The sequence below is a fragment of the Canis lupus genome, chromosome 34, assembly GCF_003254725.2.
Source record: "Canis lupus dingo isolate Sandy chromosome 34, ASM325472v2, whole genome shotgun sequence".
NCBI classification, from domain to species: domain Eukaryota; kingdom Metazoa; phylum Chordata; class Mammalia; order Carnivora; family Canidae; genus Canis; species Canis lupus.
Window position 1 is genome coordinate 39515484 of NC_064276.1, and position 26910 is coordinate 39542393.

Below are 26910 nucleotides of genomic sequence, written 5' to 3' on the forward strand. Positions count from 1 at the left end.
AAGGCCTGAGAAGCACCGGATTGCATACGTAAGGGGCAGCAAAAGAAGGTGAAAAGTGAAGAATGACTATAAAGATTTGATGTGGGCATCTAGGTGGATGCTGGGACCATTTTTGGAGAAAAGGAATACTGGGGAAAAGCTGATTTAAGAGATACCAATACTTTATTCTTTGGTTTATTTTTATTTTTATTTTAAAATACTTAATTGGGGCCCCAGGGTGGCTAGGTGGTAGGTTAAGCTTCTGCCTTGGGCTCAGGTCCTGGTCCCAGGGTCCTGGGATCGAGTCCCACCTTCAGCTCCCTGCTCGGCAGGGAGTCTGCTTCTTCTCCCTCTGCACCTCTCTTCCCACCTCTCATGCTCTCTTTCTCTCTCTTGCTCTTTCTCAAATAAATAAATAAAACCTAAAAAAATTGAAATAAAATACTTAACTGTAGTATAACATATACAATAAGAGAGCCGATCTTATTATCTTAACGTTTTTTTAAGATTTTATTTTCTAGGATTCTCTCCAGCCAGCATGGGGCTCAAATTTATAACCCCCAAATCAAGAGTCGCATGCGCCACTGACTGAGCCAGCCAGGCTCCCTCACCTTAACTTTTCAAAAAATATTTATTTATTTTTAATTCCAGTATGTATCGACATATTTTTTAAGTTTTTTGTCTGGCAAAACCGAAACCCTATACCTACTAAACAACTCCCCAGGTTTTCCCCTCCATCAGGTCCCCGACCACTACCCTTCTACTCGATGTCTCACGGATGTGACTACTCCAGCTACTTGATCGTGTTAACCGGTTGGGCTGCTATCACAAAATATCATAGACTGGGTGGCTTCAACAACAGACATTTACTTGTCCCAACTTTGGAGGCCGGGAAACCCAGGATCAGGGTGCCGGTTCCCGGTGACAGCTCTTCTCCCGTCTTTCAGACAGCCACCTGCTTGCTGTGTCCCCACACGGTGTAGGGAAAGGGGACACTGGTGTCTCTTCCTCTTCTTTCTCCTCAGGGCACCAGAGCTATGAGATTAGGGTCTTACCCTTAATGACTTCATTTAACCTTTTTCACTTCCTCACAGTGTCCATCTCCAAATACAGTCACCTTGGGGGTTGAGGTTTCAACACAGGGATCTGCGAGGATTACAGTTCACCCAAGAGCAGTCATATAACGAGAATAATATGGCATCTGTCCCTTTTGTGAGTGGCTTCTTTTGCTTAGCGTAACGTAGGGTTTAATCTTCGATGAGTTGGGTTTGAAGCAACTATTTCACCCCATCCAGGTGAGATGTCAGTGTGGCGGATGGCAAGAGGACATGCCAGTCGGTCATTTGTGTGATTTTTGTGTCTATCTACAAAATGTCAAATCCAACACAAAAGTCTCCTGTCAAAGTAGCTTCCATTTCTCTATGCTCTGAGTTCCAAATGTGGGGAAAAGGTGAAAGCTGACTTCTTTGGAGCCCCAGCACTGGGGTTAAAGAGTCAAGAGTACTGGGCTTGGAAACAGAAGCTCTTGTCCAAATCTTGGCCTTCTCATGAACTAAATGACCGCAGATGATATGGTTACATTTCTTTGAGCAATGGTGGCTTTAAACCAGCATAGGGATAATTATCTCCTCCCTAAAGTATTGTTATAAAGATAAAATGAAATATTATATATATAAAATATATATATAATATAATATATATGAAAGCACCTGGCACATAGTATATGCAATACATATTTATTAAATATGAATTAGATGTTATATTAGATCACTACTATTTTGCTTGTTGCTTTTTGTTGTTGTTAATATAATACAGTTTTAAGTATTTTTTCTTGTGTTTTGCCATCACAGATTTATCTTGTTTCAATCTATATTAAGGAAATGTCAAAAAAAAAAAAAGAAGGAAATGTCATGAGTGTACATAGATTGTGTCTACAATAACACCGTAACTACATAGTGTTAAGAATAAAATTATTATTTTATTAAGGAAAATTTTAAGAAAAATAAAATAGCTTAATAAAAAAAACTTGATACTGGATTAAAAAATATGAAACGATACCCTATCATTTCTCAGATATATATAATTATCTTTTACACAGCCTTACCCCATGTCTTTAGAAAGCCTTTTTTTGTGTGTGGGAAACCCAAGGGGCAATACTTTACAATATTTAATATTTGTATGACATTTTAAAAATATTATCTCTTAGTGAATTTAGTAAGCATGTTTAGATAAGAAAAATACAATTCCGTCACGTGAACTACCTTATAAAATCCCAAGAGGTTAATTTTTGAGAAGAGAGAAAAGCAAAAAAGTGTGAAAAGAACCTCCTTTAAAACAAAAGTTCACCCAAATACATTGAGAAAAAGTGCATTAGATAATCAGGAAAAGATTTAGTTTCTGAATATGAGCATTCCATGTCTTAGAAGGCAAATTTGGTGGAAAGACATTGCCAGAAATGCGTGTGTGTGTGTGTGTGTGTGTGCAAGCGTGCGTGCGGACGGCTGTTATGTCAGTAGTGATGGTAATTCATAGTCATAACAGTTAGGTTGTAAGTACTTCTGAAAGAGGACTAGGTGCTGAGTGCTCTGCGTGCATTATTTAATTTCCTCCTCTCAACCTCTTCATGTTGTACACACATTTCCTTATTACATTAGAGAAATTCAAGGCTTCAGGAAGTTAAGTCACTGCCTGAAGTCATCCTGCTGAAAAGGGACCTCCGTGCTTTGTAAGGGAGAATGCAAAATTGTCCATCTCACCTGCAGTCTATGTGTAGGTCGTGCTTCGATTGTTCTTCAGTGTTTATCTCGAGTGCCTACTTATCACAGTGTACTCTGTGATGTCAGTACGCACTTACCGATTTCCTCCAGGTACCTGCTAGGATATATAGTGTGCTTGAAAGCAGATTTTTCCCAGCACGGAATGAAGACAGAGAGACTTTCCAGGACAGTTATGACTCATGGAATTACCTGAAGTCAACCTCAAGCTTCCTGAGATCTTTACAACTCTGAATCCAGTCACTTTCAGGTCTACACCTCAGCCACACCAGATGGTGCTTGGTCTTCTCTCGCTGACCATCCCCTCCCATCACAAAACATGGATATGAATGCACTGACTTCATTGTGAGGGACTTTGAGCCCATTTTATTGTGCTGATCACCGTGGGGTCAATGGAAGGGTGGAGAAAGTCTCTGACCTCAAGAAACAGGTAGGGGGGCAGAAAAACTACAAAGGAGAATTGAGTTAACACAATTAAGGATGTACATGTAAGACTTCTCGGTACCCTGTGACCAAAATAATGGTCCTAGGTCTGGTACAAAGAAACCTGACATGTGGAGATTGACTGGTGTTGGGGCGTGAGTCACGGATAGTGCCTGGGCATCCTGTGCCCGGTGCTGCCTGTGATAGATTGTGGCCACATGGCTCTGAGGAACTCACTCCAGCAAAGCCACATGGGGTCCTTCCTCCAGCCCTTGCTCGCTCTCGGCACCTACCTTGCTTGCGAAGGTAGTGTGTGATGATGGTACGCCATCCACATCCCCTGCCCTCCTGCCTTCTGTCTGCACTTTTCAGCTTTTTCTCCCTGTGCCCTCCTAAAATTAAATGAATTACCTCTAAAACACCTGAGAGCACCCACCTGATTTACACCCGCCCTGTAACCCAGGTCCCCAGGGGGACGGCAAACTTCCTCCTCCATCCACTGAATGAGGCTAAATCTCTGCAGAGTAACTCCAATTGTTTTTCTTGCTTCTGGGTTTACTTTTTTGGAAATGTCTGATTTTTTTTTTTTTTTTTGAAGGGGAGTCACTAAAACTTGTTTCATCGACAGTAGAGTGTGTTTAAATATTTCATTAAAAATATTTGCAGCCTGAGACAGTTAATGTTGAATTGAAAACCAGTTAGGTTTTTCAGTTAATTTTTTTTTAATGCCTGGCAGCTGGAATACATCACCGAAATGCTGACGCCGTCTTATTTAAAATAGCATTGCCTGTGAGGCCAGGAGAAGCTATTTAAGACAAACCTCGAGAAGGCTGGTGAAATAATAGCCGAAGTTATGTTATGTCAGCCAATTCCTCAGCATGGAACAGCATGGTGAGGCCAGAGTTGTTATCCTTCACTGAGACATAAAATCTATATCTTGATCCTTTCGGTCATTAAAGGTCCTATAGGAATTGGACCCAGGGGGACTGTGTTCTCATCCAGTGTGTTGGCCAAAGGTCAACTGGGATGGTTCTGCTTTGCCTTTTCAACATATGCTCATGGTTTCATTTAGATAGAGCAGGTTTTGGAAGGGCCCTGGGTTTGTTATTCTATATATTGCTTGCATTGCATGAAGAAATAGGTTCAGCAACTGGAAGGACCCAAAGCAAACCTATGAGAGAAGCACCGGTGTGGTAGAGGGATCTATGGAGTCTCCTTGTGTGCCAATTTTTTTTTTTTTTTTTTTAGTAAGTCACCATTTTCTTAAACCAGAAGGTAATTTTAGTTGAATTGATTCAGCAGCAGCCTACCAGCTCTTCCTGTACAAAGGAGGAATCCCTTTCTTATTTCCATAGTTGAGTGGGAGAGAAGGGGGTTGACTAACTAGATGGAGGGTAGAGGTGGGTAGGGGAGGGGCCACCAATGTAAGGATCTAGTTAGATATCCTGCCCACCATTCTGTTTGTCTTCCTTGGGTCCCTAGATGGTAACAAAGCTTTTAACAAAGGGTAGAGTTATGATCTAATATGATGTCTGATTGTAAATGGTAAACCCTTATGTAAATGTCTCCATGTAGAAAGTAAGGTGGCGTAGTTTGATGGTGAGTGTTTAGCGTATTTTGATAATAAGTTGATACTTGTCTAGAAAATACAGCACACACCAACCGTGTAAATAAGACCAGTCCTCGAGGAGATCATGCTTATGCAATGGGTGGGTTTCCAGTCTCCCTCACCCTGCCTGGGCTGTTCCCTCCCGGGCCCTCCTGGGTATCTGAGTGCCGACCTGAGTGACCCCTCTCCCAGCCGAGGACTTGTGTTATTTATTCTATCCATTCCCAAATCCGCCCATAAGAGAACAGGTTGGTCCCTAACAAGTGGTAGTTCCTTATATCTGTCACCTCCCCAGTGGTACATGCATTTCCCATGGTCCTAAATGGACCTTCTTATATTAAATGGTTGTTGGTGATACAATTCTCAATTTTGTACCTAGACATTCTATACCAATGCTAGCCTCCCTGAAACTGGGAGAGATCTCGTACGTGGTTCGTTTCTTTCCTGCTATCCAACAAAAGCTATTTTAAAATTGATTTACTTACAATCTGGGAATCTTGGAATTGGGAACTCAGAGTATATAATATAAAGGGGATTTGAAAAATTTAACATCTATTTTTGGCAGATGATTCAATCACAGATTTAGAATTCAAAATAAATAAAAAAGAATTCAAAAGAAATAAATAGGTAGACAATAAAAAGTCTTCCTCCTAAGCTGGTTTTTCTCGCCAGTGCATTTCTCCAGAGGCAAACACCATTTGTATGAAAACAGTTGTAGTTATGTTTTTTTTTTTTTTTTCTGGTTTGTTTTGTTTGTTTGTTTTTTTACCACAAATGACAACATATAGAATTTTACCACATATTATTTTTTTTCCTGCAAAAGTTATATCTTAGGGATTCTTTATCTCCAGTGCATAAGTTGCTTCATTGTTCTTTTTAAATACTGAATATTATTCCATTGTTTGGATGGGATATAATTTATTTAACCATCATAGGATTCGTAACAGTTTTTTTTTTCTTTAGCCGTGGGAGGCACCACAGTTCCTACATCCTTCACAACTCAGCCCATAATCAAACTTGCCAAAGCATTTTATAAAGTAAAAATAAGAGACACATTATATATCTTTTATCCATCAAAGACATTTATAATTATTTTTTGTATGTGTGTGTGAAATGCCAGTTCATATTCATTGACTATTTTTTTTTTTTTTTTAAATTTTTATTTATTTATGATAGTCACAGAGAGAGAGGGGCACAGAGACATAGGCAGAGGGAGAAGCAGGCTCCATGCACCGGGAGCCTGATGTGGGATTCGATCCCGGGTCTCCAGGATCGCGCCCTGGGCCAAAGGCAGGCGCCAAACCACTGCGCCACCCAGGGATCCCTCATTGACTATTTTTTATTGGCTTTTCAGGCTTTTTGTTTTATGTGTTACAGAAACTAGCCATATTTCTAGGGAATTAATTATAACTATATTTTCCCAGGTTTTCAATTATCTTTAGGATAATTTTTGTCATGCAAGAAACATGGAGGAGAATTTTATGTCGTTGGGGTAATTAATGTTTTTTTTTTTTTTTATCATTCTCTGGGTGTGTTGTCATACTCAAAAATGTCTTTCCCACTCTAGGATTTAAAAATGATCTTCCATTGTTTCCTCCATATTTTATGATTTAGCTTTCTACCTTTAAGTGATGGATTCATCTGGAATGTATTGTGATACAAAATACCATAGGGTGGATACTATTTTATTATTTTAGTGGAGATTTTTATTTACACTCAACAGCTTGATTGAAATGTGAATTTTTTAAGGTTTTAATATAACACACCTGTTTTTATTGTTACACAAAAGCCTTAAGTGGAGAAGGGAAAAAAAAAAAAGAAAGAAAAGAAAGAAATAGATTTTTTACTATGATGTGTCTATTGGTCAGGACCTTTTTTTTTAATATTTTATTTATTCATGAGAGACACAGATAGAGGCAGAGACACAGGCAGAGGGAGATGTGCACGCAAAGAGCCCGATATTGGACCAGATCCCAAGACCGCAGGGGTCACGACCTGAGCCAAAGGCAGATGCTCAACCCCTGAGCCACCCAGGGGTCCCTGGTCAGGAATCTTAAATTAACCAGAGAAGAGGAAGGGGAAATGGAGTAGACATGGGGCTGGGGGAGGAGACACAAGTTAGAGTAAGAACAAGGGTAATTGTCTTCATTCTCTATTTTCACCGTTATAGAGCACTCTTTAAAGAACTCCTTACTGGACAAATACATTTTAAATATAATTTGAAGCATTTAAAACATGGAGTAATATTTCTCTATATTTGGTAACAAGATTAAAGTTTTAAAAATGAATAGAATGAGATGAGAATTAGACTGTTTGCACTTTGGCAATTCTACTTGTGTATATTAGAGGGAGAGCAGTGCTGCCCCATTTAAAGCTGAAAATACTTTGTTAATACTCTGTAAGTAGGCGATTAAACCTTTGCAGAAACCTTGAGATACTGGAGATTTTGAAAATCCCGTTTTATGGGGTTGAAAATTTCCATCAGAAAAAAAAAATAAACGATAAAAAAGCTGATTTCTCCCCAGATTCAATTTAATCTTTAATAAGATTTTTAAAAACGTTTACGATTTGAAAATATATTCTATGTATTAGAAACTCATTATCAGATGCTGGTGTTAAGGATAACTTAAGTAAGTTTCCAGTTTAAAATATGAAAGAGAGTCAGTAAGTATAACTTCCTGTTTCCTCTCAAAGATAAACTAAAGGAGATCTGTAATGGGTTGTGAGATCTGTAATGGCTCATGAGGAACGTGGATAGGTAGCAACGTGGGGAACTGTATAAATGCAATCACAGTAAGCGAGGAACTCATGGCCTACACACAGCAACTAAATAAACATTGAAGAAGTGCCACAGATGTGCAGTTGGCTTCAACCACATCCAGTGATTATAATGTGATTTTAAAAAAGGGAGTGGGGCCTGCGTGGCTCAGTCAGTTAAGAGTTTGACTCTTGGTTTCAGCTCAGCTCATGATCTCGAGCCTGAGTGGAGCTCTGTGCTCAGTGTGGAGTCTGCTTCAGATTTTCTATCCCTCTCCCTCCCTGCACACACACACACACACACACACACACACACACACACACACATGCTGTCTCATAAATAAATAAATTCTTTAAAAAAATTAAAAAAAAAGACACCTACAATCCCAGAAAGAGCAAATTTAAGATCAAGACTATCACCTGCATTAATGTGATCTGTGTGCTGGGTATATCTGCATGGTAGAGAGGAAAGCGCATTGCATTTAGAATGAAAAAGATCTGGAATTGAATTCTAATTCTATTGATTTGGGACTTCAGTTTTCTAATGTGTTAAATGAAACTGTTTTGCTTGGAGAGCTCTCCATTGTGGACCACTTCGATAAGCTGATCTATCGTATATAGACTCCTTCTCAGAAATAATGTTTTAAAATGCTTAAATTAAAACCTGCAGGATTACAAAGGAAACTACGGCAAACTCCAATTATCTAAGTATTAAAATGCATAAATTTGTATTTAATGGTACGTAAGCTTTTTTAAGTTAATATATTAAACACCAAAATCCAACCAAATGTTTTACAACTGCCATCTTTTCAAATTAGTAATGCATTTTTTTACAACTGAAATGTGATATAAAAATGCCCGATTTTATCTGGTCAAAAAGTCCCAGATACTACTAATACTATTGGGTTTACTGCCTACTTGATATTCAAATGAAATATTAAATTTTAGTTAGCATCGAATAGAAATAAGGATGCATTTTTTTATTTTCTTTTTTCTTTTTCTTTTTCTTTTTTTTCTTGGTCCACCAAGTTTGTAGATCTCCTAAATTCTTTCTGTGGACCTCAGGATAATAACCTTGGTGCTTTCCCTGGGCTTTCAGATTTTTAGGTTGGGGTCTAGATTCAAAATGCAATCATTTCTCTATGATTCCTTAAATATTTCCATGTTCACATTCCCTGGGAGCAGGTTAATAAGTTCGAAAGTAAAAATGTAACACAATTTTGTGAAATTATTTCCAGCTGACCAAACAAACAAAAAAAATCCCCAGCTCGTCTCACCACTATTGATTACAGTTTAATTTTTTTACTGGTTCTGATGAAAATTTCTTAAAAAGGTGATCTAACATCTAAAAGTATCTGTATTAGTCACAGTTCTCCAGAGAAATATATATATATATATATATATATATATATATTTCTATTATATATATAATAGAATGATTTTATATAGAATACATATATTCTAGTAGAATATATAAAAGAGAATTATTACAAGGAGTTGGCTTGCAGGATTATGAGGATGAAGAAGTCCCCAAACCTGCAGTTGACAAGCTGGAGACCCCGAGAGCTATGGTACAAATTCCCGTCCCCCAAACAGCAGTCTTCACCCTCCAGAAGAAGTGAGTGGGCTTCTGTTGAGTCTAAAGACAAGACCCATGTCCCAGCTAATGTCAGACAGGAGGAGCTCCTTCTTACTGGGGAGGTCTGCCTTTTTGCTCTCATCAAGCCTGAAACGGAGTGAAGTAAGGCCCAGCCACATTAGGGAGAGTGATCTGCTTTAGTCAGTCTACCAGTGCAAGTGTGAACTTCATCTGAAAACACCCTCACAGACATACCCAGAATAACGTTTGACCAAACAGCAGACTACCTAGTGGCCCAATCCAACTGACGCGTAAAATTAATCATCTCAGTGCCTAAAAATGAGAAATCATTTTTAAAATACCCATAGGCATCATTTTCAGGATTGGAACATTACTGTGTCATGAAATTCAGGAAAACCAGGGGGGTAGGTTGTTTCTACACAACCAGAGTTACATAATATTATTGAAATGAAAAGAAAGTTAATTGATTTTATTACAACGTGTATGTATAGCACGTGGTACTTTTATTTTGAATCTCACACTTGCTATTTGAATAAGTAAATCACCCTAGATTTCCTAAGAATATTGAGTGAATACTTAAGTGTACAGGAGAAAGCAGAGCATGGAAGAGAGAGAATGTTTGAATTATTTATTTTAAGATTTTATTTATTTTTTCATGAGAGACAGAGAGAGAGAGAGAGGCAGAGACACAGGCAGAGGGAGAAGCAGGCCCCATGCAGGGAGCCCAATGCGGGACTTGATCCCAGGACCCCAGGATCATGACCTGAGCCAAAGGCAGATGCTCAACCACTGAGCCCTCAGGTGCCTCGAAAAAGTTTGAATTATTAAACATATTTTGAAATATTTTAGAAACTTGTCAATATGCCTTGATATCGCTATTCAATTAAGGTAAACGCTGACTTAATTTCTTTATATTTCATTTTTGTGATCATTTACTATGAGATTGTGCCTTTTGCCCTAAAAGTCTACTTGCAACAAGCATACAGCTTTAGGAGGGACATGGTGCTTTCACTTGAGGTCTTCAGTAGACTTGTGGTAGGAAATTAAACAAGTGACATAACCACGGCGATTGCCTGAACTTGCTTATTTTATGAACTGTAATAAAAATGCTTGTTATCAAACATTAAGTATGGAGCATTTTGAACTCCTTGGACGAAATACCTAATTTGAATTTACTCAGCCTTGTAAATAAATTTAAAAGATTAATTGACCTGCACAAATTTGTTACCAACCTTCTCTCTCCCATGGTGGCTAACTTCTCGTAAAATGAAAGATATTAACATTTCTTTTTACTTCCCTCTCAGATTAAGTGTTCACGGGGGTTGGGTTAGATCAGTATCTCTTACCTGATGTAGATCAACTACAATCCACCAAGGCCTTGTGTGAGAAAACTGTTCACTTAAGATAGGATGCAGGCTTAGGATCACCAAAATTCTATGCATTTGGCCTAGATTTTAAAGTAATGAATAATGAAGAGATTGAGAGAATAGGGTTTCTATGCCAGGAGAGTTCCTCTCCTAAGGGAGATCCCTAGATGAAATGACTTGGGGGAAAATACGATCTGAAAATTGTTTTGTTTTGGTTTTGGGTTTTTTTTTTTTTTTAATCCTATTTTACTCTGCAAATAGCTAGAAACAAAACACTAAAGAACAAAATAAGCACAGGCCTGAGGGTACATGGTGGTTCCTCCTCTCATCACTGGTGAAATCACGGGGGAATAGTCAGTAGAGGATGAGGTGGTGGGAGACAGAGGCAGAGAAACAAAGTGAGGAGAAATGGTATGAGCTGGTGAGGTGAGTCCTCTACAGGGAAGGTCTGGGCTTATTAGGGAAGAGCAGGGGAAACGGCGTTGTCCCTAATCCTCGAATTTTGGATTGGCTTTCTTGAAGCTTTTACCCTTCATTTGTGCTTGATCCCGACAAGGAGGTTCCCCAGCTGAGCACTTCCAGCTACGGGCTCCAGCCATCCAGGCCACACAACGCTTGGCTTTCTCCCTGCATAGTCAATATTTAGGACCATCAATGTAGCTTAATAGATCCCGACCTTCAAAATACAATTTTAAAACCATTCTAAATAACGCTCATTCTGGTGCCATCTTCGTTGGCTTACAAAGGGAGTTTTTATAGGTCACAGAGGTAGCAATACAAACCTTTAAAGAAAAGGTAGATGCATTAACAAATGGGTGTAGTAAAGCAAGCCAGAATAGGGAAAAGTATGTGGAAGTATTTTAGGGACCCTCAAGGCTGGATATTGTCCTTTCGATTTGGCTGAAAAACAGAGAACGCATAGGTAATGATGTAGCTAGAAGGAATCACAGAAATGGAAAATATTAAAGCTATGCAATGGGATTAGCCACGGCGAGGAGAGAGAGGCTAGGGTATCTGCAATGGCTTCAGAAAGAATGTCCTGGGCTGGTGAAAGGCGGAGACGAAACAAGAATTGCTTTGTGAAACCGGTAGAGCAAGCAAAGAACGCAAGAATTGATTGCAGTGTGGGTGTCGGTGACCAAGCTTGACCAAGGCATTCAAATTCAATTAGGAAAAAAATCTTGTCCGGGGCTGCACAAATACCTTCGAAGGTGCCGGCTCTCAAGAGCTGGATTTGTCAAAAGTACTTGGAACTTTGTACATGATACAATTGCTTTGCTTTTCATAATCCAGTACATAAGGGGAGCTCTAACTTGAGAAGATTGAGACTCTGTCTGAACTGTCCCAGGTCGATCTAAAACTTTCAAGAATCTTTGCCCCAGGAATATATCAGAAAGTGAAAGAGAATTAACCCTCTTTTCAGAAAATCAGGGTTTCCAAAGAAGCAAGTTGGTGGGCTTCACTATAAAAACTTTAGGTTTTTATCCTTACTCAAGATATTTGAAACCTTGCCTTATTTACAAATACTCACACAGGCTTTCCATTTTAGTTGATTTTAACTTTGTTGTGAAGATTTTTATATTAGGTCCTCAAAGAAAGTTGAGGAGATATTAAAACATTCTTGTATGTTGAAAAAAATCTAGCCCTGTAGTTGAAAAAAAGTTGGGACAATTCACTTTCTAACTATTGGACTACACATTTCCAAATCCTTTGATCATTTATATTTAAAAGTATTTTTGAAATTCTATCATGCCAAAGACACATGGGCGTGGAGGGGTGGCTGGATTCAATAACAAACATGTATTGAACACGTACTTCCTGCTTGATGTTAGATGTGATGTTCTCATTGCTAATGTCTTACTTTTCTCCTGATTATGGCTGAGAAGATTGATATTTTTTCCATAAGTGTCATACTTGAGACTTAAGAGAATATGCTTTTAAGAATAAATGGAGGGATCCCTGGGTGGCGCAGCGGTTTGGCACCTGCCTTTGGCCCAGGGCGCGATCCTGGAGACCCGGGATCGAATCCCACATCGGGCTCCTGGTGCATGGAGCCTGCTTCTCCCTCTGCCTGTGTCTCTGCCTCTCTCTCTCTCTATGACTATCATAAATAAATAAAAAAATAAAAATAAAAAAAGAATAAATGGAGACAAGAGACAATTCCTTGTGTGTGTTTTTTTTTTCCTGTTTTTTTTTTTTTTCTTGTGTGGTTTAAAAAAAAATCTAAAAAAAAATAAAAAATAAAAAATAAATTTAAAAAATTCTAAAAAGAATGGAATCCCCATTCTTCAATCACAAAGCCTTTTTTTTTTTTTTAATTTACTGGAAAACAAAAAATAAATAAATAATTTTTTGAGGGATTCGGCATCATTTCAAAATCTTGCAAACTAAAGAGTCATTGCAGTTCATGATAAATCTATGATAAAAATCCCTTTGCAACACAACAAGCAAAGTTTGATTTGGTCCAGTGCTAGGCGCTAGTTGCTGTTTGGCGGACATCAGAACCATTAGGGATGTGTCACGACATGGATTATTCCTGGGCTCTATCCCAGAAGGTTCCTGTTCCCATTCCAGAAGGAGTTAGGGGCGGTGGGGAGGGCCTAACCATTTGTATCTCCAACAGGTTCCTGAATGACATGCACGCAGCTGATAGATGGACCATATTTCGAGTAGCACTGATTTGGGGATGTCCCGAGGAGCATAGCGTACACTAACAGTTTAAATTATGTTTTTCAGAAAAGCCATTTCAACTGTTCCAGAAAAGCTAAGTGCCAAGAAAGCAACGTCAGTTCTGTGCAGATACCTGGTGATGCTGATTATTTCATCAACCATCTTGGAGTTCCCACTGTGGAGTTCACCTACGAGGACGTCAAAACGTTAGAGGTGATTATTCCTAAAAATGCAAAATACACACACAATATAGCTGACGTGCAGAATTTGATTTTATCCTGCCTATTTGTCTTTCTTACCAAGTAGGTCACTCTAGGAGGCTGCTTCATTTGGAGAGTTATTCTTGTTGTTCAGAGGCTTTGTAACCGTATTTGAAAACATCAGCTCTTTTCAATAGTGTTGAATTCAATTTAAAAAGATTTATACTGTCACTCACATTTTCACAGTGTGCTTCGCAACAAGAAATTTGCAGTAGTTGGATTAACATCAAAACATAATTGTAATCTTCAGTATTCACAGAAACAGATGACATGGGCAATAGATTCTCCTCTCCTTGCCCAAGGGAAAATGCATTTCACGTGCTGTATATTAATGTGAGTCTTGTGGATTAGCTGCCCAGGGTTTGTCAATAGTTTGCCTGCCTAAAAAGATACGACTTTTTTTTTTTTTTTTTTTTTTTTGATGAGGATAGGAGGGTTTTGTTTTTGTTTTTGTTTTTGTTTTTTCCCCAAAGATTATCACTGAGGCCTGATTTACCTGAACTAAGTCTTTGTTCATCCATCTGTTGGACTTTGGATCTTTCTCAGGATTATGTCACAGGAAACTGTTTCTCTGTAGATCTAGAACTGTTGAAATAGTTTAACTTTGACAAGTTGTGCATGCTTCCTTGGGAGCTGTTTGAAAGCTGGGGTGGCCTGCTCGAGGTAATTATTATATTAACAATATAAATAGTGGCTGGAAAATAGGATAAAGCCTGCTTTGTTCTTCAACTATAGATGCTCCTGAAGAGCTGTGTTTAAATTACATTTTTAGAGATTCGACTGCGGATATGCGATCTCTTGATTTCTGATAGCTTTAGTGATATTTAGCTTTCTGTTTCTTGGCAGCACTCTCACACTCATCCCTGAGTTCCTCTGTAAACAGCTAATGGTCACTAACGACATAAATTCTTGGAGGGAGAAACACTGGGTACATCCTATTGTAATGAGGTGAACTCTTGGGTAATAGAAAAGATGTCATTAGAATTTATCTGTTTTATTTTTAATTATTTTTTCACCTGCCATTATTGCGTAAAAATGGAATATGTGTGTAGAGGTAGCTTATCTCTTACCGAGCTCACTATGTACACTTTAATGAAATCAACGTATTAAGACTTATTTTTAATTCTCCTGCTTGATATCTTAGTATTGCTTCATCATCCTCCCATCTCAGCGCACCCAGCTCCTGTCGTGTTAATGTGTAGAATGGTAGCTTTTATTCCATCCGTATCTCCTTCATCTTGGTTGAGCTTTAAGCCATGAATTTAGACAGTATGGTGCAGCCCTAGGAATAGGCCTATACGTAAATCTTGACTCTGATAACTTACGAGACAATGAGCTAACCGCTTTCAGCCTTGTTTTGCAGATGAGGAAACTTGGTATGTTTAAGGAACTACTGCATAGAGCCCTGGTGACAATTCAGTGAGACTGCCTGGAAGGGGCTTAGCTAATATCGAGCACGCAGTCCTCCATCAACATAGCTATCGTTACAAGTATTATTATCTGATTGTAGGTTCGACATATTAGCAGAAGGATCCCCAAACTTTTTAGACAAGCATGCATTCGTGGAAAGGAGGAGCTTGTTAATTATTAGGGGAAACAAGCTGGTAAGGCTGAAGAGGGGGATCTAATGAGGATCAGCTGGAGGATCTGCTATGTCAGTAGAAATATTTGGAAACAGATCACAGTCAGGGTTAAGAAGGTACTGTCATCACTGAAACTCCTGTGGCTAAAGTCTATTTACTAGAACTGGCTTAGTCTGCAAGAACTGATCATTTTTTGTTTCAGAACATACCTCAAATGTCCCCAATCTATACCCCAAATGTCCACATCCCATCAGCAATTTTTTTTATTATATTCATCCTAAAAAAGCAATCAAAAGAGAATCCCCCAAGCTATATAACAAATGACTTTGTTTATTAGGCTTAGTGTGGAAAATTATTTTAATGTACCTGTCCCCTGCAAAACATAAGTGATTGAGATAATTTTGTGCGGTGAATTCTTCCAAGAACAGATAATAACCTTTGCTTTTTGCATTAACCTCCAATAAATGTTTGTATACGTTGAGAGGAATTATAAACATTGATAGGCTTTATCCATTGTATAAAAAATATTCATCGTATGTCAATTAGTAAAGCAGATGAGGAAATTAGCACTTTTTCATGAATTTGCAATTAGATTTAAAGCCATATTTGTACATATAGTTGCATACTATATATACTTTGTGCACAATTTATAAAATATCTACCACCTATTGATTCTTGATGTGCTAAATATTTTTATTTCATCTTACCTAGTATTTATAATATCTTTATGAGTCAGCTATTATTAACTTTTTTTTTTTCCCCTGAGGCTGCAATGAAGTTTATAATCAAGTAGCTTATCCAAGGTCATTACACTAATAAGAAACCAAGATAGAAGTTGGCTTTGGATCTCTTTAACAGTGAGCGCATGTCCTCACTATTACACTAAAGGTGGCAAGCTGGAAGCCCAAGGGCAAAATCCAATTCACAGATACATTCTGTTTACCCTGAACTTTGGTGAAAAATTGGATATCTGGAAACATTTCCCCCCATGGAAGCAATTGGCTGAATTATGAATTAACAGCGTTCCATATTCTTTATTAAGGAGTCTTCCATGTTGTTTGTCCCAGAGTGCAGTTAGGAAGAATATTTCTTCAGCGCCTGTTGCTATCACAAATTGGGAAATGAAACAATCAGCCTAAGAGGCCACATGTTTCCCCAGATTTGTGTTGCCTGCATTACCCGCCTGGCCCTGTAGGAACTGGGTGCTTTATCATGGCACTCATTTTGAGTAAAAGAGCCAAAGTGGACAATCCTATAGTCCTCTTCACTTTATAAATGTTGCATGTTCTAAATGAGCTAATTTTATAATATTTCTCATGTTTTAGAGGAGATTATCTATTTAAATTTTATTTGGGTGACTATAATGATAACTTCAGTACTTTTTGCCTTTTTTTTTTTTGTCCAGCAGATTGATTATGGATCCATTATAGTCAGTTTCAACAAGTGATTGATAATAGGAAAAAGAAAAACTGTAGGAAAAGAAACTAGTACCACAGACACCACTTTTATTGGACACATGGGGTATTATTCTAAAATCATTTTTGATGAAATATGACATTTTATCATATCCATCAATATTTCATGCATCCATATTCCCACCAATGCTCTTTCCCTATAGTTTCTCTGGGTGCTTGTATATTGAATATGCTTGAAGCATATTTCATTCTTAGTTTTTCTTGATGTCTATACTCTAATTTTCCAATAATTAAATTTCACAAATACAAAGCAATGTATGGATTTGCCAAATGCTAGAATTATTCCTTCTCATAAAATATCACCCTGTTAATTGAAATGTCTCTGGTTGTTAAGTTTCATTTAAATAAGGTTTTCAATTTGTAAACATTGTTGCACCTGTTCAGAGAAGCATTCTGTGCAGATTAAATACAATGCAGAAATTGCTGAAAAGGAAATGAAAAGACAGATGCTTTCTGATTAAGAGTGCAATATTTATGACAGGCTGGTGGTCCGATGCACATTTCTTCTGTCACTTAACAGCTGTTTCACATAATTTTTGTTCCAGATCAGTATATTTACTCTCCATAGGGCATGTCAGAGGGTCTGGCTTTCTTAGTATATCAAAAGATCAATCCATGCCCTAGTAAGCTTTCTATCACAAATTGAAGCTCTGGTTCCTCACGCTGTTTAACCTTATATTTTTTGCTCTTCTGCTTGAAACATTCTATTTTAAACCCAATTTACCTCTATAATGGAGCATTTAACATTTAAATGATAATGAGATAAAGAGGTGTAATAGCCTTTATATAGCCAAATTTTTTGCATAATTATTTCAATATCATTTAGTAACCCAGCAACTGAAAGCCAAGTAGCATAGGTGTTTTGAAACTCTTATTCTTTTTAAGTTAGATGGCTTCAATACCAATTGTGGATCTTAAGTTGATATACAACAGCCTAAGTATTTGGGTGTATGTATGCACATGTGAACTTTAACCTTAAGGTAATTTCATCACATAAAAATAATTAATCAGTGCAGGTACTGTACAGATGTAGCACTACCATACACACGCACACATTTCAGAGCAAAGCAACTCATGGTTTACATCTTGTTTTATTCTACTACGTCGAAGAATAATGTATTTTACTTAGTGATAGTTCTTCCATTACATTTTCTCTTTGGAACTTAGGCACTGACACTGTTGTGTTAACAGATAATGACAGTTCAAAAGTCAATTAAAAGCTCTAGACTTAAGGAGGAGGCACCTGGGTGGCTCAAACGGCCCACTGACTCTTGATTAGGGCTCAGGTCGTGATCCTAGGGTTATGAGGGCTCTAACTCTGCTCAAGATCCCCTCTCGCCCTCGGCCCCTTCTACCACCTTTCTATCTCTTTCTCAAAAAACAAAAAACAAAAAAAAAACAAAAAAAAACAAGTTCTTGACTTAAAGAACCAAAGGTGTGCAGAGGTGTATACCTATGCATAGGACGTGCTGATACTTTGCCTTATCTGCTAGAATCTATTTTATACTGATTCTTATAAAACTTACATAATGCCACTTAAAAATGAGATTTTTACCTTACTACTTCAAAATGCCAATTGGAAATGGAGTAGAGAGGTATTCTTTAGACTTCTCTCTAGTCCATTACTTTTCTTTGTAATTTATTTGAGGAAACATACTTTCAGTATCAATAAAATCATATGATATCATTATTTTCAGGTCAGACTTATTTCATTTAGGACAGAGCTTCTTAAACATTTGTCCTAAAAACCCATATACCCTCTAAAAATATTGAGGACTACAAAGAAAAGGGCTTTTGCGTATGTGGTTCATATGTGCTACTATTTCCTACATCATGAATTTAAACTTTGAAAATCTCTCTATATATACATATATATGTCTATTTCATTTAAAATCAATAATAAACCTGATATCAATTAATATAAATGACTTATTTTATGAAAGAGAATTATATTTCGCAAGACAAGAAAATAGAGAAGAGTGCATTATTTTACATTTTTTTGCAAATCTCTTTATTGTGACTTAATATGGGATAACTGGATTCTCATATGTGTTTCTACACTTTAATCTGTTGTTTTATGTTGTTTTGGTTGAAATGTATGAAGAAAATCTGGTCTGAAAGTCTTTTCACGTAATGGCAAATATTTTTCTTTGATACTACACCGAGACTTGACAAGTATTCATTTTCTAAAGGTTAGTTTCAATGTGGAATCTAAAACCATATTGATGAGCTTTTTGTAACCTGTACACTTAGGAATGGAGAGAGAAAATGAAAACGTGAAGGTTTGTAATGTCATTATTATCAGGAAAATAGTGTTGATCTCAGGGACCTTTGAGAGTCTCCGACACACATGGAGAAATGCTGATTTGAGGAAGTGGCCTCCATTAAACCAGCCTACCTCATCCTTTATGTCTGACGAGGTGTTCAACATTTCTCTTTTTTAAGAATCTAAACTGTGATTCTATATAAACCTGTGTGTGTATTTTCTGGGCATCTTTGGGTATTGCCATCCCATTCACCTGACAAACAGCATGAAGTAGGGAATATAACACTCTCATAAACTGTGACTCTACAAAGAATTCCACTTCTGAGAAACCTTCTTTTAGAAGAGAAGGTTAAACCCCAATCAACAAATCAACAGTTATAGAGCAGACTTGAAAAGCTTTGATTGTACAGTATATGAAATGCCTGTCACAGAGGGAGTGCTATTAAAGTTGCTGTATGCTTCCAGGAGCCTGAGGAGTAAACACAAGAAATTGAAATATGAGACAGATATTGAAAAAACAAAGAATGAAGGAACTCTTAAGACTCAAATGGATAATTCAAAAGATCTACTTCAAATTGCCTAATATTTAGAAATGGCTGCAAGGAGGACAGATTTCCCCTAGCAGTTGTCCTTGCTTGGAATTCTAAGTAGGAACATTTATTCCTAGTGCCTATCACCATTAAATCAAAATATATTATATACATACTGTATTTTAACTCAAATGCTATTTTCAAGGATAGTCTTGTGATCATCCCTGTTATGGGGAAATTTGTTTTATTATGAAGTCTTTGATGATTTTGGTAATAATACTTACAGGTGGATTTAATGACAGATCAACGCTGTTGTAAGTTTGGCAACATTTAAGTTAAGAATACGGGGTGACTTCAAGGTGATTTATTCAGGTATTTGTTAATTCAAACTCATTCACTTATTTAGCCAGCAGTTATTAAGTACTTGCTGTAATCCAGTGCTATGTTAGAAATTCAGAGATGAATAAAATCTGCTCTCCTTCTCTTAAAGTGGTCACAGCCTAGATTAGGACTCAGACATGTAAGTAATCAAGTGAAGAAAGTATAATAGAAGTTATCTTAATTGACTTCCCTTTTTTTAATTTTAATTTTTTTCCTCTTAACTGACTTCCACTTAACTTGTGGGTGATTCATTGATGATTTTCATTCCTTTAGAACACAAAGATTAATGCCCAAGCCTCCTTGAAGCTCATCACAGTAGATCCTTTCTGAATTTTTGCACACTTGTGTTTTCTCAGGTTACGTAGTATGCATGTCCAGATTTAGCTGTATTCTCAGATCTATATATGCCCTTTGCATTTGTTATAAATAACAGGGTAAATGAATTGCTACATAAACTTGTGAGTCATGAATATGAAAAAAAATGACTTCTAAGAAACCTATAATGATAATGCATTAAAAGATGAATTACTAATAAAAAAACTGGAATGCTGTGGAGCAGGCAAGTCTTGGGGAAATTATAGTCATCTAGATGCATTCTGTATTCAGTTTACTTCACTAACATCTTTAATAATTCCACTTTAAATTAAAAAAGGCAGCTTGAAATGTAGATAATGGTTAGGACAAGAAAGAAATGCCAAAAAAAAAGAAAGAAAGAAATGAGAGCTCTTTATTCAATAGGTCGATGTTTAGAGAAAAGGTCTTGGCTTTTCATCAAAATATTGGCCAATAAACATGAACTCAGTAGTTATAAATTAACATATAATACTTTAGAGATGTAGGTTTTTTGTTTCTTTGTTTTACTGATTATTTAATTGAACCAACTTGTAAATAATTAACCTGGCAGTCAGTCGGACAGATCCTATTGGCTAGGATGGCTTCTACTATAGAGTGAAGTGAAAGAGCCAGGGTAGTATCAGGAAAAATTATATTTAACACAAATAATATCTGTGGTAGACATTGTTTTTTTCTAAGACCTTTAAACATGTTAATTCATTTAATTTAATTCTTATAACTAGTACTTATGAGGAAGGTAGTAGTATTTTCAGTTTCATTAAGGATGAAACCGAGGCACCAAGTTGTCAAGTAGCTTGGCCAACATCACATATCTACTAAGCGGGAGAATAAGATTCAAACCAACACTGTAGGGCCAGATATCTGGACTTTTTCCCGGTCTTAAACCGTTTCTCGAGGTTTTCTACATAAAGTGAACTAGTTCTAAAATGCTTTCCACTTCCCACCACATCCATAGTGCAGTGTAGGACCACAGTCTGTGGTATTTCTTACTATTCCTACTTTCCTATGCAAAGGTTCTGAACATTTCAGCTTTGACAGTTCTTGAAGTTAAGCAATATCTACAAGTGGGTAATACTTCTTAACTCAATTTAAAATGAGCCCGTAACTTAGATATGATGACAAACTGGTATGATGATCACTTATGGTGATTTATATAGTCCTGTCCCAAACAAAGAGAGTTTATACTTTTATTTCCAAGTTAATGTTGGAAGATGAGGACAAGAACAAGTTTGTCTCTTCTAACTTCATAGAAAATGACATATTTCTTCCAGTTAAAATGTTTTGACATCTAAAACCATTTTGGGGAGAGGAGCCTGGCTGGATCAGTAGATAAAGCAGCCAACCCTTGGTTTCTGCTCAGGTCATGATCTCATGGTTGTGAGATTGGGATTGTGAGACGGAGCCCAATGTAGGGCTCCCCACTCACTAGGGAGTCCGTTTCTCTCTCACTCTCTCCCTCTGCCCCTCTGTGCACTCATATATGCTCTCTCGTTCTCTCTCTCTCTCTCTCTCAAATAAATAAATCTTTAAAAAAAATAAAACCATTTTGGGGATTAAGTTAGATGACTCTTTAGAATGAGAAATTAAAATGTTAACAGAAGCTTTGGTACCCGCATGCTCTTACTATAAACTCCAGAAGGCAGCAGCATATCTAGATTTCATATAGATGTAGATGATGACTATGGCCATGATTGAATTTCCTTGTCCGTTCCCTAATCACCACAACTCCATACAATTTTATTTGCATCTGGAATTGCAGGTTTTTAACATCTGTTTCACGGTTTATAATGCTTCACACAGAAGCTTATAGTTTTGTGTGCTTTTTAATAAGCAAATATTTCTATAAAAACCACAAAGAAAAACACAACAGTGGCCTTTGAAGTCTCATAAATGCTAGAAAGAAATGGATTGAAGCCAAGGCCACTTGGCTTTTAAAGATCACTATTGCTTCCTCATGAAAGTTCTGGCTTTTATCTTAGTCCCAAGAGAGCTGCAGTCATTGTCGGTCTCTCATGAGGCCCTGTCCCTGTGATTTGACAGGAATGGAGAGGATTCTGAAAGATAACAAACTATTTATCAGTATTTTGATTTCCACAGTCTCTTGTCAATAACATTAGCATTGAAATTATTTCGACCATTTTTCTCTTATTAGTGAAGAATGTTGTAAGTCTAAATAGTGTAGTGCTTATGTAGTACTGATAAATGGGCAAAAGTAGGAAAAAATTAAAACTGTAACTTTACACACAAGTCATTTTTAGATTTTTAGTACGTTGTTGCTTTATTTGTACTCACTGATGATTCTTATCAGAGCATTAGAAATGTCATACATACTCTATGTTTAGAGACAATTTCTAATTTATCATTGAAGTATATATATATATGGGAATAAGCATGTATTATTATTGCTGGGAATTATGGTTAGAAATACTAAAATCAGATTAGGACATGGCAAAATGTTGAGGTTGAATCCAAAGCCCTTCTTTTGTGTACTGGCCACAGGTGCAGGTGGGAATGGAAGCTCCATTGGCTGTCACTGGTTGGCAGACTTCTACCACTTGTAATTTTGGACAATTTAAGTGGCCAAAGTAGGATCAGAGGCTTCTTCGGTGGAAGGATGATCATATGTGTGATGCCTACATAGATGTACCTGGTCCAGAATTTCTCTGGTGGAGTGACTGGAGAACAAACAAACAGACAAACCAAACCAAACAAAGTGCTTATAGATTCATTGGCTTTTAGAGCAACACTGACCGTTGAACCTAAGTAGCTTAATTCATTCCTCTGTAGTAAAAGGAAATAGAAACTTGGAATCAGGGACTAGAACACCACCAACAGCAAAAACAATAAATTAAGTCCAGACTTACTTATTCCTCTTCCCAGCCCAGTGTGTGCATCTATAACTGTTCTCTGCTAAACTCCTATTCTGTATGTCATATTCTTTTTCACACTTAAATTTCTTCTCTCTCCCCTCTCTGGTCTGGTTTCTTGTACCGTTTCCTGCACATAAGGTCATACTCCTCATGTCCTTTTTCTCCCATTGACTTTTCTGGATGGTTTTCTGCTCCCACTCCCTTTTCTCCCATTTGGTTTGCTTTGCTTTGTTTTGTTGTTGTTGTTGACTCTGAAATTTAGTCTATCTCAAGTGACTTAATGTGTTTAATTTGATCACAGGTGAAGGTATAGCCCAATTTTCTCATAACATTTTAGGGTACAAGGCAGTGGTACAAATGGGGGCCGTTATGTGTACATACTGCTTAAATATTATAAATCAAACTAAAAAAAAACTTAAACTATACTCTTTCCTCCTGATCTGAGAAACACCTGTTTAAAATTATTGAGAAGGCTGGGCAGCCTGGGTGGCTCAGCGGTTTAGCGCTGCCTTTGGCCCAGGGCATGATCCTGGAGACCCGGGATTGAGTCCCATGTCGGGCTCCCTGCATGGAGCCTGCTTCTCCCTCTGCCTGTGTCTCTGCCTCTCTCTCTCTCTCTCTCTCTTTCTGTGTGTGTGTGTGTGTGTGTGTCTTCTCTGTGTCTCTCATGAATAAATAAAATAAACATCATAAATAAATAAATAAATAAATAAATAAATAAATAAATAAATAAAATATTGGGAAGGCAGCTTTGAACGTAATGTCCACGGACTTATGAGAAACTTGTGCCAAAATGTGGTGACAGAGAAATACCTGGCCCTCCGCTCCTGACCTTTGATCCTTGACCCACCATTTTTTTTCTCTCCACTCTCGATTCTGTCCCACACTATGAGGGGTCTTGTGTACCCGTGTGTGTACACAGTCTGCACTTGTAAGCATAGTCCCTAGCACCTATAAGTGGCTGCCTCTCACCCACTTCCTGGGCTTAGGCTTGCATACCAGAGGGACAGTCTTCCCCAACAGACCTGGGGAAGAAGGCTGGCCAGGCCAGTCACTGGAAGCAGATGTAAGGCCATTTGAACTGGGAACTCTGAGATTCTAGAATCAAGGTCACTAGAACTTAATCTCAAAAGGGAGTCATGGACTCTGAGTCGACACATCTCTCAGAGTTGATTTAAGATCAAGAGATCATAGAAATAAAAAGTGACTAAACTCTAGATACTGAACTCTTGGTATGCCAAACTGCTGATGGTCCTGGTGTAGGAAAGTAAATATCCTTGAAGAAACCTGCTCAAATGCCTTTAGTGCGTTATTTAAGATTTGTTGCTGAGAAAACTGGAGACCTGAACCAATCGTTACAGGGTCATGGGCAGTATCAGATGGGTGTCATCCTAACCTAGGTTCTGAAAGGTGTGTCTGTCTAATGGTTGTGACCCTGAAGCCATGAGGTACTTAATATAGCAGATCTCTTCCGGGAGAGGTTGAAAATGTGTTTTAAAATTTCAAGCTTAATGAAATATAAAAAGAAGTGAGAAGTTGTCAACATGAAAAATATTCAGTTAAACAGACCCAGTCTGGGACATGTGTTCTAAAGCAAGAGTTCATTTTAGTAAACTTTATAAGCAAAGAAATGCATAACGGAACCTTGAACAAACTCTGGGAAAATTTCAAGTGCTATGTTCTCTGCCATCTACTCCATTTTGAAGATTATGATCATATTCAACTATGAAAAGTTTATAAAATTCTGTGTTTTATGAGCCCAAATGGTGTGTATATGCATACCAAAATATTTTGAGCAAAGAAACATCTTTGGGTAATTTTTGACAGAGGAACAGTAGAATTTCTGTGTTTGAATCTTAATGAGAAAACTCTAAATTCCAAACTGAAACACAAGTCAGAAAACCAGAAAGTAGGGAATGCTGGTTAAGAATTTAGTCAGCATTTAATTTTCTTATAGTCTGTTGGTAGCCATAGTCTTTTCGAATATATCTTGTAAAGAGAGCCCTGCTATGTGGCATAATATAAATACTGTACTAGAAAGCAAAAATCATTCTACTCTTTGAGATATAGCTATCGGTAATTTTACAATCATTAAATAAATGTATGAATGAATGAATAGATGGATGGATCCATTTTTAAATTACTATTTTGATCGTAATGACTATGTTCTTACAAACCTTAATCTCTCTCCCTCCTCTTCCTGACTTCCTTAATCAAATTTTATTTTATTTTTTTCTTAATCAAATTTTATTTTATTTATTTTTTATTTATTTATTTATTTTTTTTTTTTTTTATGATAGTCACAGAGAGAGAGAGAGGCAGAGACACAGGCAGAGAGAGAAGCAGGCTCCATGCACCGGGAGTCCGACGTGGGATTCGATCCCGGGTCTCCAGGATCGCGCCCTGGGCCAAAGGCAGGCGCCAAACCGCTGCGCCACCCAGGGATCCCATTTTAATTCTTAATCAAATTTTAATCATGCTCTGTGTATATTGTTGCTATTTATTTATTTAAGATGATATTAACATAGTTTTTAGATTGTTTTAAAAGATAATAACCCATAATATAATTGCATCATAACTTGATGTAACTATGCACTTATTATTCAATGAGTTTCCCTGCATTGTTTTGTCATCATAGGTAATTTGCAGACTTGATATTTGTTCCTCTCTTGAGTTCCTCTGAAATAAATTCCTAGATATGAAGTTTGGGTCAAAGTATGAATATTTTAAGCCCTTCAAGATGTTGAAAAAATATCTTCCTGAATAGTGGTGTATTTTAAAAACTTTATGGCAAAGTATTGGATTGCTGCTCTATAATCTCACTCTTGCCAACAGTGTTCATTAGAAAGAAAGTGGGTATCCTGTTCTATTAATTGATTTTCCCTTATATTAACTTATTCAATATTAATTTACTAACTTATTAAAATATTTTGTTAAGGATATTCAGTGTAGAGTCTGTCTTTGGGAATGAATATATCAGCAGAGACCAGGATAATTAAATATCTTTCCAAATATAAAAATAGAAATAATATGACTAAGATATGAACTGAAAGATCCACCCAGAAAAATTATAAATTTTTAATTAATTTAATAATCAGGACCAGGATGACGTTCATAAGGGATTCTATGCTCAAGTTTATCAAGGCATGGAACCTGAAGCCTGAACCTCAAGCAGCTTTAAAGTATTTGAAGTATTGAAGCTGGAAAATAGAAAATGTGTGACAACTAGCTTGATAGGTGTCAGAGATTGCCTTATGAAAGGTCCAGTATATTGTTCAAAACTCCTACAAGAAAACAGTATATAGAATTTCTTCAACAAGGTCATAGCAGATCCTAAGAGGATAGGACAGAGGGGAAAATGAAAAGAATTGGAGTTAAAAGTATACATAAATCAGGTTTTAATGATTCCAAGGTCATAATTTTAAAATGATAGATACTCACTTTTAGTCCTGAACCAAGGTAGGCATGTGTGTTTAGAGGTGGGGAGATTGTTAAGAGACCCAGGGCATGATTAATGTCTCTGTATCATGGCCATGGCACCCCTTCAAAATAGCTGGTGCTACTACTACACTGTGATTAACCTGTAAGGCACCAAAAAAATAGACTTGTACCTCATTGTACTCTATCATTCTCTAATGTCATTTTTCAGGAGATGCCATAGGAAAAATGACCCTTCATCATGGGTGGGTGGGTGGATGGGGGGTTAGTGTAGAAGTGGAGAGTATGTAGTCCTGAATCTTAAGATACTCCTATCTCTATTTTATCCATTTTATTAGTGGATTTTGTATTTTCATATATAATATAAAGCATTGTTCTAAAAATGAAGAATTGAATTTAGCTTATTTTAAACAAAACATTTAACTCTGATGCTAAAAGAAATACCAGACTCATAGGCCTAAAAGTCTCCCAAAAGCATATATATATATATATATATTCTAGAGAGAAGAAACAATGGAAAGGAACCAATGTATTATGGTAACATGAAAGAAATGTAATCTTTCTCTTCCTTAAA

At 37.1% G+C, this 26910-nt stretch overlaps 1 protein-coding gene across 6 annotated transcripts in view; it reads left to right on the top strand.

The window, feature by feature from the left end:
• Nucleotides 1-26910, top strand: part of NAALADL2 (N-acetylated alpha-linked acidic dipeptidase like 2) — a 1264638-nt gene that overhangs the window by 1061363 nt on the left and 176365 nt on the right. For 5 of the 6 annotated variants that reach the window (XM_049105642.1, XM_049105641.1, XM_025425633.3 and 2 more), the window contains one exon: nucleotides 13246-13392. In XM_049105642.1, coding sequence (XP_048961599.1) covers nucleotides 13246-13392 — 147 coding nt within the window. Of the gene's footprint in view, nucleotides 1-13245; nucleotides 13393-25198; nucleotides 25608-26910 lie in introns of those variants that run through there. The other variant, XM_049105643.1, reaches the window with a different exon arrangement.